Genomic DNA, 17,921 nt, shown 5'->3' with positions numbered 1-17,921 from the left:
GCTGCTCCTGCAGTTCCTCAACGCAACGCCTGAGGGCGAGATGGTACAGTCCACACCCCTGCAGCTGAAATGGTACCGTCACTGGGTGACGTCATCGCACCGACCAGGAAGTGGAGGCGCAGCAGCAGTGTGGGTGTGCAGGCTCTACCGGAGACCGTAGTCCTCCAACCGTGGCGTGAAAACACCTCAAATGTGAGTAGCTGAATGTGTCTGTTCTCTGAAGTAAGCGCTTACTGTCGGGCTGAACATGGTCCGTCCTGTGATTTAAACTGGTCATTTACTCCGTAGGTCCCCAAGACCAACATCTACTTTTTAATACAGATAAACTAAATGGAAACACATGGGTTGTTGCCATCACGTCCCGCATGGTAAACCGTGTTGTGCAACATGCCACACCGACTGTCCCTGTGTTTATATTTTGTGTACATCTGTTTTTTTTATCTAGCATCGTTAAGGAGGAATGCTAAATTATTCTGGTGTGTATTGCACATTTCCGGGTATCGCCTCAAGAAGAGATATTGTGAAATAAACCGCGAAGATGTGATAAACATCTGAGTCTGAAATCTTCTCACTGTTAAAAATAAACAGGAACATATTGGCCAAGTACTTTATTTACGAACACAAGTGATCTAGATTATTATTACACTACAGTTTTCTGACAGCCAGCTTCTCCAATCTAGTATTTGTGTTTGTGTGCAATGCATTACAGACAACAGATGGTGTTGGTTTTCCTGAATGGGTATCATTCATTGTATCTTTCATATTTACATGGACTTGAATATGAGCACGTTTAGAGATGATGTGTGTTCATGTGCCAGCAGAACGATGTCTCCAGATGAGTTGGTGTATTTGGGAATTCTCGCAGCCTCGATCCCTGTTGGATTCCTCTTCCGATACCTCAGTGAGTATTTTGCATGTAACGTGCAAATCTCAAACTATAATTATAAGCAAAATGCAAGAATTAACTTTCTATTCAGCAGAAAAAAAATCAGCTGGATTTATTCATGGACAATATTTCTAATATCATGATAAAAGTTGATGCATCAGCACCAGAGATATTTTTCCATTCCACACTTCACAAAGTTGTTTCTGGAGTTTAAAAGGTTTCTTACAACTTTGTACAACACTAACACTAACCCCTTACCCAGTGGCAAATCTGTGGAGTTTGCCCTTACAGCTCATTACTTATCACAAGTCATTTCCTTTTGCATATTTTAAAAATGGCTGTTTCAAATGTATGACAGGGCCTCACAGAGCCTCCTTCAGCAAATCTATCATCTGGGATTATTTGCTGCTGGAGAGGACAGCAGTATGTAAAACACTGCTCCTGCCTCCGTTGCCTTTCCCACACCCTGATGCTCCCTGTTGAAAGGATAGAGACGACGTAAAAATATAATTTTTCTCTCTCAATACAGGTCCACCTGTGAAGCAGGGGGCTGCCCTTTTCTTGGGCCTCTCCATCACCTTTGCCACCTGTCACATACACACACTCCACTCGCTGGTGACGGTGATTGGAACATGGATTATTATAAAGAGCAGCTGGCGGTGAGAGACAAACATCATATTTTTTATTTGTTTCAGCAAATTGTTTCAGATTTAGTAGAAAGAAAAAGTTGATGCACACTGCAAACGACAGCCTCCACAAAGTGAACCTTAGGTGCTGTGCAGACGTGGCATGTCACAGTAGATGTGTCCCTGTTCAAAAGGCACGCCCCGGCACTGAGCCTCAGCTGGACTTTTCTCTACCTCCTCTTCTTCCGGCTTATCACCTGGTTCAATCTGCCACCACCAACACCATTTGCCAATGCTGTCCAGCTCCTTCTCACTCTCAAGGTACTGAAACCAAGGATCACATAATAAAATCTGTGAAGCAGATAAGTCAGTAGAATTTTACTGAAGCAACACGCTGTGATCATGTGTCTTTGTTGATGTGCGATGTGTCTCGCTGTTGTTAACTCAGATGGTTAGTCTCGCCAATGAGGTGTACAGTTTCCATGTGGAGAAGAAAAAGGAAGTGAGCTCTTTTGCTAAGTCCCCTGTCATCGTTGGTCTGTCTGAGGAGCCATCTTTCTACGATACTCTGTCCTATAGCTACTGTTATATCGGTATAATGACCGGTAAGTCTGTGAAAATCCTTCTTCTGAATTGTATTGGTAGGAGGGAGTTGGCTTGATTTAGATGTTGAATGAACATTTCATATGTTTGTGTTGTGAGCTGTTGTTGTTGATGTCCATTTGCTTTTGCATGAATTTTAACAGTTGTCTCTCTTTGTTTCACTCTCCGCCACTTGCCAATATTGTGTGAGTCCATATTGTTTCAGTCTTATTTCTAATGACAACTCTCCTCTTTTGACCTATATTCCCCTCCACTGTTCCCTTTTTTGTGTTGCATTATCCCAATTGTCCATTTTTGTCAATCACTGTCTTCTTAATGGGACCTATTTCATCCCTCCCTCTATGTGAAGGCCCCTTCTTTCGCTTTCAAACATTTGTTGACTGGCTGGCACAGCCAAGCCCACTATCCCTCCCAGGCTGGGTGCCCTGTCTGCAGCGTTTGAAGTTGGTTCCCGTCTACGGTGCTCTCTTCCTGGCATTCAACTCTATCTTTCCCCTGGCTTATGTCCGAACAGACGACTTCCTGCAGGAAAACTTTTTCTTCAGGTATTGTGCTACTGACCTAGTTATGCCTTTTAATAATATTGACCACAGCAATCATATGTTTAAGATTCATTAAAAAGACATGAGAAATGAATAGAAATTGGGATAAACTACATTTAAAATAAACTAGGAAGCAAGAGGGCTTAGTGTTTGGTGCCCATGGTTAATGCCCTTTTCCTCTGTTTCTGTCTGTCACCAGGTTTTTCTACATGGTTGTAGTATTCTTTGTATTCAGGATGCGTTTCTATTCAGCGTGGTGTGGAGCTGAGGCTGGTTGTATCAGTGCAGGTCTGGGCTGCTATCCAGAAAAGGCATTGTCCAAACCTGGAGGAGGACCTACTGTCAACTACAGGTACTGGATATATGAAGAGGATGCATGGATATTTGTGTCCATGTCCCTCTAAAGAAATATTAGAAGATTTAATTGTCTTGCTCATCAACATTTTTGTCTGTATGTAATTCATGTTTTGGTTCTTGACAGTCTGTATTTATGCCAGTGTCTTTTCTATTATTGTTTTTTTTTTTTTTTTTCATTCCCAGTTGTGATCCCACAGTTGAGGAGACATATGACTTTAAAACCATCCAGAACATTGACTGCTACAACACTGACTTCTGTGTGAAAGTGCGACACGGCATGCGTTACTGGAACATGACTGTGCAGTGGTGGCTGCATCACTACATCTACCCCAATGCCCCCTTCAAAGCCTACACCCTCAGGTAAGACTGTTTTCAGTGCTCAAACTGTAGTCAGAGCAGTTTTCACCAGTGCTGTGGACAGCAGGGAAAACCACAATAGTGTAGACAAATCCTAAATCTAACAACACAGAAACCCTCAGTGATGTTTCTTTATGACATGGCATCACATCCTTCCTCTTTGTAACCCTCAGGGCTGGCTGGACCATGTTCATCAGTGCCTACTGGCACGGACTACATGCAGGCTACTACCTCTCCTTCCTCACCATCCCCCTGTGCATAGCTGCCGAGTCAGCCATGGAGGCCTCTGTCCGAGCCAAACTGGGCCCTCGTGGGCAGAACATCTTTGACTGGGTTCACTGGTTCTTGAAGATGAGGGCCTACGACTACATGTGCATGGGCTTTGTGCTGCTCAAGGCCTCTGACACCATCTACTACTGGATGTCCATCTATTTTGTCATACACATCATAGCCGTTTTCTGTATAATTCTGGGCAGGGTGCTGAAGGGTGGGAAAAGGGAAGGGAGGAGAGGGGCAAAGGAGGACAAGAGCGAGGGAGAAAAGAGAGAAAATGTGAATCAGAAAACTGGAGAAAAAACAGACTGAATGGAGATACAGCAAGAAGTGGCTTCATGCTGTTTTGGCCATTTCTTCAGGACACTGAAAATTTCCAACATTGTCTACGCCAAACCTCATTACCATTGGAACAAACTCCACAGAAGCCCTCTAAAAATTTCCCTGTGAAAATGGTCCCACTTTTTTTTTTTTTTAATTCAATGAATCAGGCAAAGGCTTGAAATGTGAATCCCACAACATCATGCCACAGGAGACATTTCATATTATAGATAACACAAAAGCATTGGGAACATTGAGAGGTGACTCTTTAGGCTTAATGAATGTCACTTTTGTATTGTGAGTGGCAGCTTGGGAAACTGCATGTACTGTGTGTTTGGGCTTCTTTAAAACAGCTGCCATGCTTATCTTGAATTGCATTCAGTTGTATTACTGGACAAATTTAAGTCATTAACATGTCAAGATGCTGTTTCACAGGCAGGTAGCTGAGCGAGTCAAACAATTACCAGCTTAACACTAAGAGTGATCTTATAAGTTGTTTTCATTAGTAACAAAGCATTCCAACGGGACTCAGTATTGTGGTACAATGTGGTTATCCTGCAGTAAAGAATGAAAAAACGTTATCACGGTATGATCATGACGGCTCAGCTGCCATGGCCTGTGTGATGATGCCATTGTGGGTGTAAGTTTTTACAATTTATACATTTTATGAACAAAATAATGTTGCTTCCATTTGGCATCTCAAATCAGCACCTTGTCTTCATCAAACAGTCCCCGTCAAAAAAACATATTTCTCTTTTCATTCAGTTCACAAAAAAGTCAATTTGAAAAGCGCTGTGTAACTTTTATTATCAGCAGAGAGCAGAAATGCAAACATTGTGAAATTAAAGTGGTTTATGTTTGAAGCAACAAAACATGATCAAAGTTACATAGGCACTGCAACTTAATTAAAATAATTCCTCTTTAAGTGTTGAAATAACTTAACGCATTTACAGCATTATAGTTACTGAACCTAGTTAGCTGAACGTTTCTGTGTGATGTAGTTTAGTCCATGATCCAGTTAATCCAAAAAGTTTCTCCTTTTTTTCCGTTGCTGTTAAGTTTGCTTATAACTGTAAAAGAAACTCAGCTCATCAGGAGCATATGCACTGTCATCTCCGCAGCACTGTTGTGTGTAGGTTTGTTGTTCACAAGTATGTGCTAAAGCAACAGATTGTTTGTTCACTGCCAATACATCTGTACTGCCCTCATGGATCATTCAAGGTTGGGACCAAACATTTGATACAAAAAGTGGCAAGTTTAACAACATGACTATAAGCTGATAATGTAAATGCAGAGTAACATTACAGTCAGAGCTGGGTTATTTGGTTTGAAATCATTTTCAGAATTTGATGAAAATGTAGAAAAATAAATCCTAATCGGAAAAATTTATGCCGAATAACATAAGGTTATCAAATTGATGTTAAGCCGATAAACTCCAGCCAAAGTTATGTATCACAGTATCTATAACATTTAAAACTGGATCCTGTCTTTGCAATGGGATTCTGATGAAGATAATGTTCACTTGTTGCTCAGCCCTAACCAGAGTAAACTGTTCAATGGGAAAACATGTCAAGGGATGCTTTCAATAATTCCTGTGTCAAACTGTTTGGTACCTCAACTGTATTTAGATTTTTATGAGTGTGAATGACAGAAGAAGGTCAGAAAAGTCTTGTCTCCCAATGTGTGACGTAGTCTTAACCCATAAAGACCCGGACCCATTTCTACCGCAAGGAAAATTAAGGGGGGCATGAACAGATTAAATAGAGCACATAGAACACATTTTTCAACAACAAGAAGTTTCACACAGCTTGAGCACCACATCATCTTGAATCCCCAGGGGTGGGGCTTGCTCTTGACACACTGCCTTATTGGGCTGTGCGTTCCTCTGAAAGACACCATTTGCTCATCGATAGAGTTGTACTCTTCTGGGGTGATCTCAAGACATTGCTTGTGGAACATATCAAGCCGTGGACGGATCTTCCAGCACTTGTCCCCTTCTTGCCTGTTTGATGAATCCGTGTTGTCAGCGAAGTGAAGAGATGCGAAAGGGGGTCTGAAAACGGTTGTGTGACATGTTATCAGCTACCATGGCACACCTTGTGTTGTTTTCCCAGTAGGTACGGTTTCCTGGAAGCTGGCAAAGACCCGTGCACAGGTACATGCCAATTAGGATTTCCAGCTCCTTGACTGTGGTGTTGACATTCTTGGATACTGTACAGATTAGTTTGCTCCATCACTTGACTCAATCATCTCTTCTGTGATGAACCTCCTGAAGTACTGCAGGGGACTGGGAAGCCCGTCTACAGGTGTGACACTCTCCTTTGAAGGTGCAGTCAGGGGCTTCAAAAGGTTTCTTTCTCCAAGAGAACCTATTTTCTTGGCCAGTAAGATATTTCTTGGTTGAGATACTTCCCCTTCTGACTCACATTCAGACTCACTTGACTCTTGATTCAAGGGATCTTCGACAGGATCGTCTTCATCTGAGCTGGTACCACCAAATCCTACAGGTCTTATTTCAACCCGGAATAAAATTATATAACTGATATTGGTTCAATTAAGCTAGAATAAACAATATATAACAAAATGTAATTGAATCAGCCAAGTGAACTGATCAGATCATGTTTAGTTTTCTTATTGTGACACATAAGTCACAATGATTTTCTTCAACCGTTTTTAGGCTAACTGCCCAATGTGACATTTGTGTCAATATTGCCAATATTTACTTGATCATTTTATTCAAAGTTCTTCAAGAAATGTGTAAACAATAGTTTATTTTTAACAAACAGCATGATATTTAAACATTGTAATCCTTGAATTGGATAAATCTTACATTTAGCCTCAGAAAGAGCTAGCTTCAAACTAGGTAGCTAGCTGGTTTTTCCAAATGCAACTTTCAGTCAAGTTCAGTCAGTTGGTTTGGAAACACATGAGCACCCCACTGGTCATGAGTGAAAAATCAAGGATTTAGCTTAACATGGAACCATCCAGAACGTTAATAGGGCGAGACAACCATGTCGTCATGGGTCCTTATGGGTTAATCTCACTTATAGCACAAATGATTTAAATTAGAAACTGATTTTGTGTAATGCTGCTACCCCTTGTCCTCCCTGTGCCTGCACAAATAGAGTCCTTTATTTTTGTTGTTACATCACAGTGATGATTATGGATTACAGTCCTTCAGATAATCTCTGGACTACTTATTTGTTTGTCTTTTGTCTGTTTAGTTCAGTAGGCTTTGCCCTCACACATAGTAACAACTGTGACACCGACTGCCTTGTAACAGTAACAGTGTTACAAGTGGCATGTCGCCATTTCCTCACCAATGTTACTCACTTGTGTTTTCTCTCTTGAAGACTTCTTGACATGGTTGTCTGAATTATTCTATTTTTACACATCTCACAATTACCAAGTGTCATGTATTAAGATAAAGGTTGTACAAACACGTCACATTTGTTAGTAGTCGTCAAACCTGGAAATCATTAACTCCCCAGCTTTAGTGAGCACAAACACGCCTGCGTAGTTACCTCACAGTAATGTTTTTGTGGTTTATTTCAGCTAAAAATCTCTACTAAACTACATTCTGGACTAATCAAACAATTTATGGCTAATGAATCCATTATACTAACCCCATTTATTTTGTTTTCCTACGATGCCCAAAATGAATTCACCCAAGTGATCCCTCAGGTCTGCAGTATACTTCAATATATAATGCAATTTACATTTTGGCCCTCAGCTACATTTTACTTTAGTTCAACCTGCACATTGTAAATGAATTGTAATTATCTCCCTGGATGTATTTGGTGTAAGCACACAAGGAAGTGCCTGTGTGGTCAGTTGCAAAGGGAGTAAAGTCCGTGAGTGAAGACAACAGGGAAGAATTTCTGGATAGATTTCATTTCCTCCTGGCGAGTTCGTTCACCGTGTGTTTCACTCTTGTTGGTAAATAATTAGAAGTGATTACAGAGGAGCTAGTGCTAACCTGCATCAGAGAAATGGCTGATGAACCACAGAGACAAGGCTCAAGTAAGCTGTGTTAATACAATGAAGGTGTATCATTCTGTTTGCTGCGGTCTTTCAGGTTGTTAAGGATCAATTGAATATGAAAAATGACAGGTCCTTCTTGATATATACAGATTAACCATGTGTTGCTTTCAGGAAATGGATACCCTGGTGAGCGGCAGTCTCTCAGGTTACGGCGGGTTTCGTCTGATGAGTCCCATCAGAATTACCCTCAATTCAACTGGAGCTCGAAGCCAGCAGAGGATGATGAGCAGAACAGTGGACCGGCCCGGGACCTCAGGAGCATCCCACTGCACATGGCTCTGAGAAGGGCTGTGAGGTTGGACAAACACTTATTTTTTGGTCTAGTTTTAGTGAGAAGATAATTAAGTTTGTACCATGAAATTTAAAGCACCTGACACACTTGCGGAGAACTGTAGAAAAGTCTTAAGTTGTTGTGGCAACTGGCAATTTCTTATATAAAAACACTTTGGTAGTGCGTTCTTTTATTAGGTTGCAATTTTCAAAGAATTTGAAAACAATTTCTAATTTACTGGAATAAATGAATTTGAAATGCACCCACAAAAAGAAAATGTCTTGGGAATGATTTGGGAATTACAAAACCAATAAAAAAATCGTGCCAAAATCAAACTATTAGTCCAGAGTCGTAATAGTTTGTTTAAATTCAGACAGGTGCAGCAGATGCAGGTGCCCGTGGTCTCCAGCCTGCACCCATGGAATTGGACCAAGAGCAAATCTGTGCGCAAACTCAAAGACAGCGCCAGAGGATTTCTGCAGTTTTTTGTGCTATGGAGAAAGACTTTGCAAAAGATTGGAGGTACATATCAACCGTATTATTTCAAATGAATAGGAATAGGCTTGATAAAATAATATTGGCCCATAGATTATGCAAACTCTATTCTGTGTATAGTACAGTCACAGGAAAGCTGTAATTTATCCTACATGTGGTATGAACCCATGTTTGCATGACCCCACAGGGAACTACGGAGGTGGTGTCCAGTCTTACTTTCTGTTTCTGCGATTCCTGGTGTTGCTCAATTTTTTCTCTTTCTTATTGATTGCTGGATTTGTCATCATCCCCAGCATTGTCTTCAGATCTGTGGGCACCAGCCTTTTTAACAGCACAGGTAATGATATTTCCAAGCTTCATTTTGTTCACCACCATTTGCTTTTTCTTTAACTTGCGGGTAACACACAGCTTCATGCTTACAGATCTTAATTTCATTCTGACGTTTTAGCTTAGTTCTTTATTACGTGAAGACAAAGCATCCTCACAGAAGCAGAGCTGTTAGTGGATACAGTTGTACCAAATGTGATGTCCTGCCTTCAGAACTAACAGAAAAGAAATGCTCACTGGTGCCTGAGTAAAAAAGATGACCAAAAAACCAGTAGAGAACTTTATGTACAGAGGATATATTAGGCCCTTGACTTGGTGACTTTTTTTATTGGTCACAGAAGGATTTCATTCACTAAAACCATCAGAGTTTTCACAGCTGTGTTCGGAGGTTCGCTTTATCTATCTGACAGTGTTGGAATTAGAATCCAAAGACACTTCTACCAAGGGAGTCACAGACCTACATTCACCACTGCAGCTTTTACACAAACACACACACTCTCAGTCACTGTTAGACAGAGCCTGTATGATGAGAGTCATGAGAGTGAGTGCCTGTATCCTTTAATCTGAAAATACATGCAGAGATTGTACACTTTCCCCCTTGCTGTGTTTTCCAGGTCCCCAGGAATGTATGAATTATGACCCTAATCCTCAAGGCTTGGTGGTGTTCTATAATTATTTCCTCGACTTACTCTCAGGAACGGTGAGACACTACAGCATTGGCTACAGCTTCTCTCCAATATACTCCTAACATATAATCTGCTGGTGAAAATAGATTTAACCGCATATTTTATGAGCATTTAGGCTGATCAGACGTGACTGTCCTCTTTGTTTAGGGTTTTATGGAGTATTCCTACATGTTCTACGGCTACTACAACAATACAATGGTTGCAGATATGAACTTCTCCTACAACATCCCCCTGGCCTACCTCCTCACTGCTGCTTTCTACTTTGCCTTTTGTCTCATTTCTATCATAATACGGTCAGTAAAATCACTTTCAGGTTCAGTATTGACAAACAACACCTAGCCTGTGTGTATGTCTGCATGTATTTGTGTGTTGAGTTGGGTCTCTGAGGGCTTGGTGATTAAAATAACCAGAACGTTAAAATGTCTTTAAAGCTGAGAGTTGTGTCACCTTGACCTGCATCTGTGTCCTCTTCTCATACACAGCATGGGGACTGCAGCTCGAGTTGCTGTGGCAACGGGTGGTAGCACTGTGGGGAACTACAGCATGATAGTGTTCACTGGCTGGGACTATGGTTGCCTTGGAGACCAAGCTACCAAACTGAAGCAGAAAAACATGCTCTACCGGCTGCAGGTCAGGGGGGGATCCGTCCTACATAGCAAAAAGCTGGGCCGTTAGGAGAAAGAGATGCATGATTGACATGTGGCAGTTCTTTCTCTCAATATTGACCCCTCACCTCATCTCTCCGCTCTCTCTCTCTTTTGGTCAGGTGGACCTGGAGGAGGAGAGCAGAAAAAAACAGGCAGCTGCTCTGAGTCTGTCTCAAAAAGTTGTTTTATACTCACTACGTATTTTTATGGGCCTTGTTGCATTTGGGCTCATTATAGGAGCCTTCTACGGCATCTTTGAGGCCACCAACTTCAGCCAGGTAAGTTTAAGTAGATGCTGCTTGTTTCAGTCTTTGGTGACCTTTTGACTATGATATCTTTCAAACAGCAAAGGAGTGGGGAGGAAGGGATCGAGGGATTGTTTTTTGAGTATCTTCCCTCCATTGTCATCACCATCGGAAACTTTGTGGTGCCTCTGCTGTGTGACCAGATTGCCTTAGTTGAGAGATACTCCCCCAGCACCACCATCATAGTGGCACTCTTAAGGTTTGTATGGAGGTTTCTGTGGATGAAAGATAATGTTAGGCCATTTACATTTCATTTAATTCTTAGTTATAGTATATTGCACAGATTTGATTTTCTTTAAACCCCTTATGTGACCTTGGTATGGTATGAGAATAGTACATAGCAATTATCTGCTTGTCCAGGGCAGTGTTTCTACGTCTGGTGAGTCTGGGTGCCCTCCTCTTCACCCTGTGGGGTCAGATCACCTGTGAGGGGGACACAGAAAGTCCACCTTGTAAACTGTGCCAATACAACGAAGTCTACCCGGTAATTATGCCACTTGGCTTTCCTGTCTTGCTCTGTTTAAAACTCCTGTTTGCTTTTTGTTTTTGCATCAACATATATTACAGTGGAATCAGCTGACAACAACAGTCAGCTGTCAGAGGAAAGAGGAGAGACGTAAAAAAAGATTGAGTTAGTATCATTTTTCAAAATGCCTGCAGGTCACCAGAATACTAACAGAAGAAGAGGCAACACAACAATAATCCTGTGAGAAACCAATTTTGCATCTGTTATTGTCTTGTTAAAAATGAGAAAACATTTTCTTATTGTATCATGATGTAGTGCTGGGAAACACGTGTAGGACAGGAAATGTACAAGCTGACACTGTTCGATCTCCTCATCTCCATCACTCTGCTTATCTTTGTGGAGTTCCCACGCAGGTAGGAATCAATATTTGAAAAATTGCTCTATGTTAAATGATGCAGAAACTTATTTCAAAATGTCTAAGACAGTGTTTACTGGAAGTATGTTAACCACGTGCCTGTACTGTTTCTGTGTGTGTCAGGATGGTAGTGGACAACTGGTCTTGTAAGCTGGCTCAGTGGCTGGGTCGGCAGGAGTTTGTGGTTCCTTCCAATGTTCTTGGCCTCGTTTATGGTCAAACTGTGGTTTGGATGGGAGCGCTTTTCTGCCCCCTGTTGCCACTCATCAATACAATTAAGTTTGTCATCCTCTTCTACTGCAAGAAGGTGAAGATTAGACTTCAATAATGCCAACATTTCACACAATGCCACATGGATTTAACCCTAACACTGTTTCATGAACCCATTACAGGTCACACTCTTCCATAATTGCCGACCAGCAGTGAGAACATTTCGCTCCACTACCTCTACTATCTATTTCCTTGTAGTACTCCTGTTTGGATGGGGCCTGGCCACAGTTGTAATGATTTACAGCCTGGCTGAGTGAGTGTTATTTTCCACATCCTGTCCTCTAGTGATATTTAATTCACAGGACATCCATGCAACTTTGCGTAAATATGTTTCCCACATTATATTACATTGTTAAAAATAGGCATTTCTTTCTGTCTTTACAGGATCCGTCCATCTATGGGTTGCGGTCCTTTCCGTTTCTTCCCCAACATGTGGTCAGTTGTACCAACATCTTTCTACAGCCTGTCTAAAACTACTCAGGAGTTTCTCTTCTTCATTGGTTCCCAGGCATTCTCCATTCCTCTCTTTGTGTTATCATGGTGAGTATACTTGCACTTTCTACAAGACAATTTCTGTGGTTGTATATAGTGTTGTATTTAAATCTAAATATACATTTTGGCCTATATTTGGTGTCCATTTTCATAACCTATAACCATGGCTCTTTCTTGCCAAACAGTGTGGTGATGTGCTATTTCATAGCCTTAGCCTCTGTCTATGGGAGAAATGTTGCTCTGCTAAAAGCACAGCTAAAACTGGTAAGCTGTTTGCATTAACCTTCGTGGTGTACTTATTCGACTTACATGGTCTTGAATTTCATCATTTATAAGATACCCAATATTGCTTTGTATTGCTCACAGGTATTTCATTTTACTAATGCAATAGTGGGTGTTTGCTTTGCAGGAGGGCTATGACAAGAAGTTCTTGGTCAAGCAGATTCAGGAAGTGAGTAAAAAGCTTCAGATACCCAGACGCAATTCAAGACTACAAGACTGAAAATATGGACCATGTTTGTATTGGGCTGCTTTTTGTTCGTTTTCCACATTTTCATGACCTTAAGATCCCCTTATACTCATAAATGTATTTTGTTCATTGTTACATCTGGCTTGACCTTGACTAACAACAATGATAAACGTTCAGAGTTTGACACATTAAGAATGTATCCAAAGTCTGAAACTGCTAAGTTCCTATGTGATTCAGTGAAATTGCAAGCAAGCATGATTTTTGGCCTCACTGCTAGTTTTGTGCCAATCCTGATCCTTTAAAAGACATGAAAGACTTGATGCCTGGATTACATGCACATGCACTGAGTAATGCTTTAGACATTAAAGATGAGGCATCTGGAAGGACTGAATGCACTTTAACGTGATGCTGACTGTGTTTTAGAAGGCACTCCTGTAAAAAGATGACTGATTTTTGTTCCTTTTACATAATAAAACAAAATTCCTCTACTGCTCCTGATAACGAGTCCAACCCCATCTAGTGTCAAAGCTGTGGTGTTGCATCAATGTGTAATGTTTACTTCCGCTACGGTTCCACACTTCTTCCGGGCGTCCGCTAACAGCAGCAGTCATTCTCCCTGTAAGTACGAGTTAGTACCAGAGTCTTCTGTGATTATCATGTGTTTGATTAATGTAGTGGTTTAAATAGGTTTGTTCACAGTTGTGAGGTATAATGGAAGATGGGAAGTAGAAAACAAAGGCTAGCTTTAATTTAGCCAGCTATCTGCACGGACACTAAAAACACCTGGCTTCTCTGTTTTCTCTGTCAACATCTCTAGCCAGTTCATAACTTAACTCACACCTCACCTTCCTCCTCGTACAGACATGCCGGTTTTCTGAAAGAACAAACAAACAAAAACTAATTTACTTCCTGTTCACCGCTCACTCTACTCGTCCAGCTCCACTCGACGTTAGCCTGCCGAGCTAACTGGCTGCTAACGACCATCAGTCGTCAAGGCAACGATGAACATCCTTCCGAAGAAGAGCTGGCACGTTCGCAATAAGGACAACGTCGCGCGAGTGCGGAGGGACGAAGCCCAGGCGGCGGAGGAAGAGCGCGAGGCCAAGCGGCGCGTGGAGCGCGCCGAGCAAGAGGTGACTGACTGCAGCGATCCGCGGTCAGGCTGCATGTTTAAGGCTTCACATAAAGAAATATAAACGAACGTGGACAGGTGAAGCTAACATTTTAAACTAACCGCACAAATTAAGAATTTGTGCAGCTTCAACAGTGAAATCCATCCTGAACCTGACAGGAAACCAGTGCGAGTACCTTAAACTGTTATTTTCATGAATAATGTACATTTGAGATAATTCAGTGAATTGATAATCAGTGGATGATATCGACTACTTGAGGTGGCCAGTCCAAGGGCTCCAAGGATTTAAAATGTATCTTTGGAAATCACCTTTATAGATCCAGGCAGCTTATGCTTTTCACATATATAATTTGAATATTTCTTTACAGACAGAACACCTTTGGGTGCAGCACTCGTGCCCTTTATAGAAAATGCAATAATAGTCAATGAACTGGCTCTGGCCACCTGTGATATTAAGTCTTAATTTATTTTAAAATATTCAATTTGTAATAATATTTTACTCATAGGCACGTACAGAGTATCTTAGAAGAAAAGCCCGAGCTGCTCTGCAGACAGAAGGAGGAAGGAAAGATGAAGATGAAGACCAGACTGGAGGAAGTGGAGCTCTGGAGCACCTCAATCTTTTTCCTCTGGAGGAGTCCTCAGAGAAGAAGGGGAATGAAGAGTACCTCAGAGAAAAGAAAGAAGAAAAGGTAATGGTGATGCTAGCCGTCTCTCTTCACTGGCATAGTTTCTTTTTTGTGGTTTTATAATTGTCATACTATTTCTGTCTTTACACAAAAGAATAACCAGGGTTAAGCAATTTCCTTAGTCATCTTTTTTTTCTCCAGATTGTGCACACAGAAGTGCTATTAGAAAGCAACATCATAAAAAACATGATCCAGATTTAATAATCAATCTGCTTCTTTTTGTCTTTAAACAGTTAGTCAACAATGAATGGTTTTCCTCATTTTATTTATTTTAATTGCTTTTAGGAGAAGCAGGAGCGTGCCATTGGCTTGCTTGTTTCTCTTGGACCCCAGCCGGGGTCCGAGGTCACTCCATGGTACCTGAAAAGCAGTCAAGAAAAAGAAGAAGGGAAAGAAAAAGATAAAAGAAAGGGAGTAAGTGAAGAGGAGAGAGAGAAAAAGGATCGTAGATTGAAGGATAGTTTGGACCCCTTGAAAGATATGAAGAAAGCTCTAGCAGTAAAAGGCAAAAAAGAACACAAGAGCAAGAAAAAAGAAAAAAGAAACAAAAGTGAGAAACGGAGCAGCGGAGAGAGGTAAGAAGGTCCACATTACTTGTCTGCACATTAATTAATGAACAGTTTTTAAATAAATTGCTCAAAATATCATAACAATAAACTAAAGTACTTATCTCGCCCCAGCAGAAATTCTAGTTGTCAGTTTAAGAATATAACAAAAATGAAAAATTTCTATTCTATTCACTTCCAGCTCCATAGAACAGCTGCGGGCTGAGCGTTTACAGAGGGAGGCTGAAGAGAGGAGGCGAGCCCAGGCTCTGCTTGACCAGAGGAACGGCAAAGGGAAGGAAAAAGGCCGTGAGCTGAATGAGAGGGATAGACCATACAACAGCGCCTTCTTCCCAGAACTAGCGCGCAAGCGACAAAGGCGTGATCAAGACAGCTGGAGAGATGAAATATTAAAATCATGAGCTGTTTTTATAAGTTGTTTGAAACCAATGATGTAGGATGTCTGCTGTCAGGACAAATGCTGTGAGCAGCAGGTTGTTTACAAATGTAAGGGTCCAGCAGCAAGGAGGTGCATGGAAAGAGGGTAAAGAGCCACATAATGAATGCTTGTAACCTGCTCGTGCTATTGGCAAAGATTTGATCATTAGACATCTCGTAGGTCTCTTATCCTCTGTTTTTATTCATTTTTGTGCAACCAGAAAAGCAAATTCCTGCATCACCCAGGTCAAAGGTGAGGTTCAGCTGCAGTTACCTCAACCCCTGCACTGTTTTGCTGCAGGACAAGCGGTCTCCATTGCAGGGGGTATGAGCCCAGGCTGTCTGCCGAGAAAACAGTCAGTGAACAACCCGTCTATATTATGATTAGAAAATGGAAAAGGTTTGAAGGTGATTGACTTGGACTTGGTTGAATTATCACAGTAGAGAGTAGAACTGAGATGATCAATTGATTAGTCAGTTTGAACAACAACAGAAAATTATATTGTAAATCTGATAAATGCTAAATTGTTTTTAGCCATTTTAGCAAAAATTCCACCCATCATTTTGGGTTTGGACTATTGCTTCAAAATGGTTAAATAAGGTATTTTTACTTTAGGTTCAAAAAATCCTGATTAGTCTTTTCATTATTTTCCAACAATTTATGGATTAAAGAATTAATTGAGAAACTAATCTAGTAAATTTTACATTTGGCTGCATGTCATACAGTACATGTCTGATTTAAACTTAAAGGCTGAAGTCATTAAATTGTATACAATTTCTGTTTTTGTTAAATGTTTCTGAAGTCCCTATATTCCTTATGTGAGGCCTGTATACATGAACAAATCCAGGGAGACATGAGGATGTTACAGGACATTTTATCCGTTTTGTTGTTGATAAAACAAATGCCTTTTTCACAAAAGACATTTTGACACGAAACTGTAACAGAAGCATGTCTAAAAAATAAAGGGATTCAGTTCTATTGTTCTTGCTGGCTGACTGAACACCTGAGCCGTTGGTCATGTTATTGGTAATTCTTGTGCTTTTCCTGGTAATGTCTGCTAAGAATAAGGTATTCAGATAATTACATACTCCCACATCGAAATGACATTTACTTGTTATTCATGGCCACGCAAACTAGTTTTTAAAATAGTGATAAACCTGGGTCAACACTCAAAAAAAAAAAAACAAACAACAGATTTATCACAGGACTGTTGCCTCAGACTGCACTAATTTTAGGAAGCTGTTAACTCAGTGGAAACGGACAACAGCTTTATTGACGATTTAATTGATTAATATCTCCATAGGTCCTCTTTCATTGAAGGCGTGGTCAGTCAACACTTGTCTTTTTATTTTTTCTTATAAAAAAAAAAATTAAATAGGACTGCTAACATTACTTCACACCCAAAAGTCCACTGAAGTGGGTCTCTACGGGGGAGCCTGCTTTAAGAGATTAAAGATTCAATATGGGATCAATAGAAACCCACATACACATCAGCAGCTCCCTGTGGGAAGATCAACACACTGATTTTTTCTTTTTTTTTATTTTTTTTCGTCAGGGTTGGTATTATGATGATGAAGCTAGACCGTGACAATGCGCCCCGTGTGTCTGACGTAGGCTGGCGGAGGAGAAAAACACAGACGACCCTTCAACACTGAGGTACGCGGAGAAAGCTAATGAATAAACAGCTAAAAAGAAAAAAACACACATATATGTGAGGACTACATATGTGACTGGAGGAAGAGCGGACGGCTGTTTTCGGAGGTCGACCCCCCCCCCCCCCCCGGGATGTGCAGCTAGCGGCGGACAGAGGACGCACAATAGAGCCTCTCACACACCGTGTTTAATTGCGGATTAGAGCGGGAGGGGGGAGGAGGGAGGAGGGCACAACAAGGAAGGCGAGGAGCCGCTCTTTATTATCAGGAGAGAAGGCGGAGGGGGGGGCGGCGGTTGGAGACGGAGACAGCGTGAGCCCCGAGACGGCACAGACCGTGGCGGGGGGGACGGCAGCGAAGACACCGACACCGACAGTCGGCGGCGTCGCTCGGATGGTGTTGTTGTTGTTGCTCCGGACGCGACGACGATGCGGCCGCACTGCTGGCTGATGGTGGCGCTGGCGGGGATCATGTCGTACTTCAGCCCGGAGAGAGCCCTCGGAGCCCCGCAGAGGGAAGGTGAGCACGGTCGGAGGAGAGGAGGATGCTGGTGGTGGAGGGATGTGTGTGTGTGTGTGTGTGTGTGTGTGTGTGTGTGTGTGTTTGGGGGAG

General features: G+C 41.6%; 3 protein-coding genes across 5 annotated transcripts; all 3 read left to right on the top strand.

Moving 5' to 3' along the window:
- The first annotated feature begins 72 nt into the window (after positions 1 to 72).
- mboat7 (membrane bound O-acyltransferase domain containing 7) lies at positions 73 to 5,783 on the top strand. 2 transcript variants are annotated; one of them, XM_029504503.1, is made up of 9 exons: positions 73 to 192; positions 822 to 901; positions 1,416 to 1,545; positions 1,707 to 1,833; positions 1,961 to 2,117; positions 2,465 to 2,660; positions 2,857 to 3,009; positions 3,198 to 3,374; positions 3,545 to 5,782. In XM_029504503.1, the coding sequence occupies exons 2-9, from the start codon at positions 826 to 828 to the stop codon at positions 3,954 to 3,956; spliced, it is 1,428 nt and encodes a 475-aa protein (XP_029360363.1). In that variant the 5' UTR covers positions 73 to 192; positions 822 to 825; the 3' UTR covers positions 3,957 to 5,782. The 2 variants fall into 2 exon arrangements, with proteins under 2 accessions (XP_029360363.1, XP_029360364.1); XM_029504504.1 differs by having other exon boundaries at positions 94 to 192; positions 819 to 901; positions 3,545 to 5,783.
- A 2,174-nt stretch (positions 5,784 to 7,957) lies between these two features.
- Positions 7,958 to 12,885, top strand: tmc4 (transmembrane channel-like 4). The gene is made up of 16 exons (XM_029505228.1): positions 7,958 to 7,988; positions 8,121 to 8,304; positions 8,654 to 8,802; positions 8,963 to 9,112; positions 9,717 to 9,802; positions 9,936 to 10,081; positions 10,271 to 10,418; positions 10,555 to 10,713; positions 10,782 to 10,939; positions 11,101 to 11,224; positions 11,522 to 11,619; positions 11,745 to 11,928; positions 12,014 to 12,144; positions 12,276 to 12,431; positions 12,569 to 12,647; positions 12,793 to 12,885. Exons 1-16 carry the CDS (start codon positions 7,958 to 7,960, stop codon positions 12,883 to 12,885), a joined length of 2,076 nt encoding a protein of 691 aa, XP_029361088.1.
- Positions 12,886 to 13,423: 538 nt separating this feature from the next.
- leng1 (leukocyte receptor cluster (LRC) member 1) lies at positions 13,424 to 16,657 on the top strand. Of its 2 annotated transcripts, none has more exons than XM_029504879.1 (5): positions 13,424 to 13,470; positions 13,790 to 13,985; positions 14,491 to 14,676; positions 14,959 to 15,248; positions 15,421 to 16,657. In XM_029504879.1, exons 2-5 carry the CDS (start codon positions 13,854 to 13,856, stop codon positions 15,638 to 15,640), a joined length of 828 nt encoding a protein of 275 aa, XP_029360739.1. In that variant the 5' UTR covers positions 13,424 to 13,470; positions 13,790 to 13,853; the 3' UTR covers positions 15,641 to 16,657. The 2 variants fall into 2 exon arrangements, with proteins under 2 accessions (XP_029360739.1, XP_029360740.1); XM_029504880.1 differs by having other exon boundaries at positions 13,428 to 13,470; positions 13,714 to 13,985.
- The last annotated feature ends 1,264 nt before the right edge of the window (positions 16,658 to 17,921 follow it).

This window comes from Echeneis naucrates, chromosome 6 (genome assembly GCF_900963305.1).
Source record: "Echeneis naucrates chromosome 6, fEcheNa1.1, whole genome shotgun sequence".
Classification (NCBI taxonomy): Eukaryota; Metazoa; Chordata; class Actinopteri; order Carangiformes; family Echeneidae; genus Echeneis; species Echeneis naucrates.
This window is presented reverse-complemented; position numbering and strand designations above follow the sequence as displayed.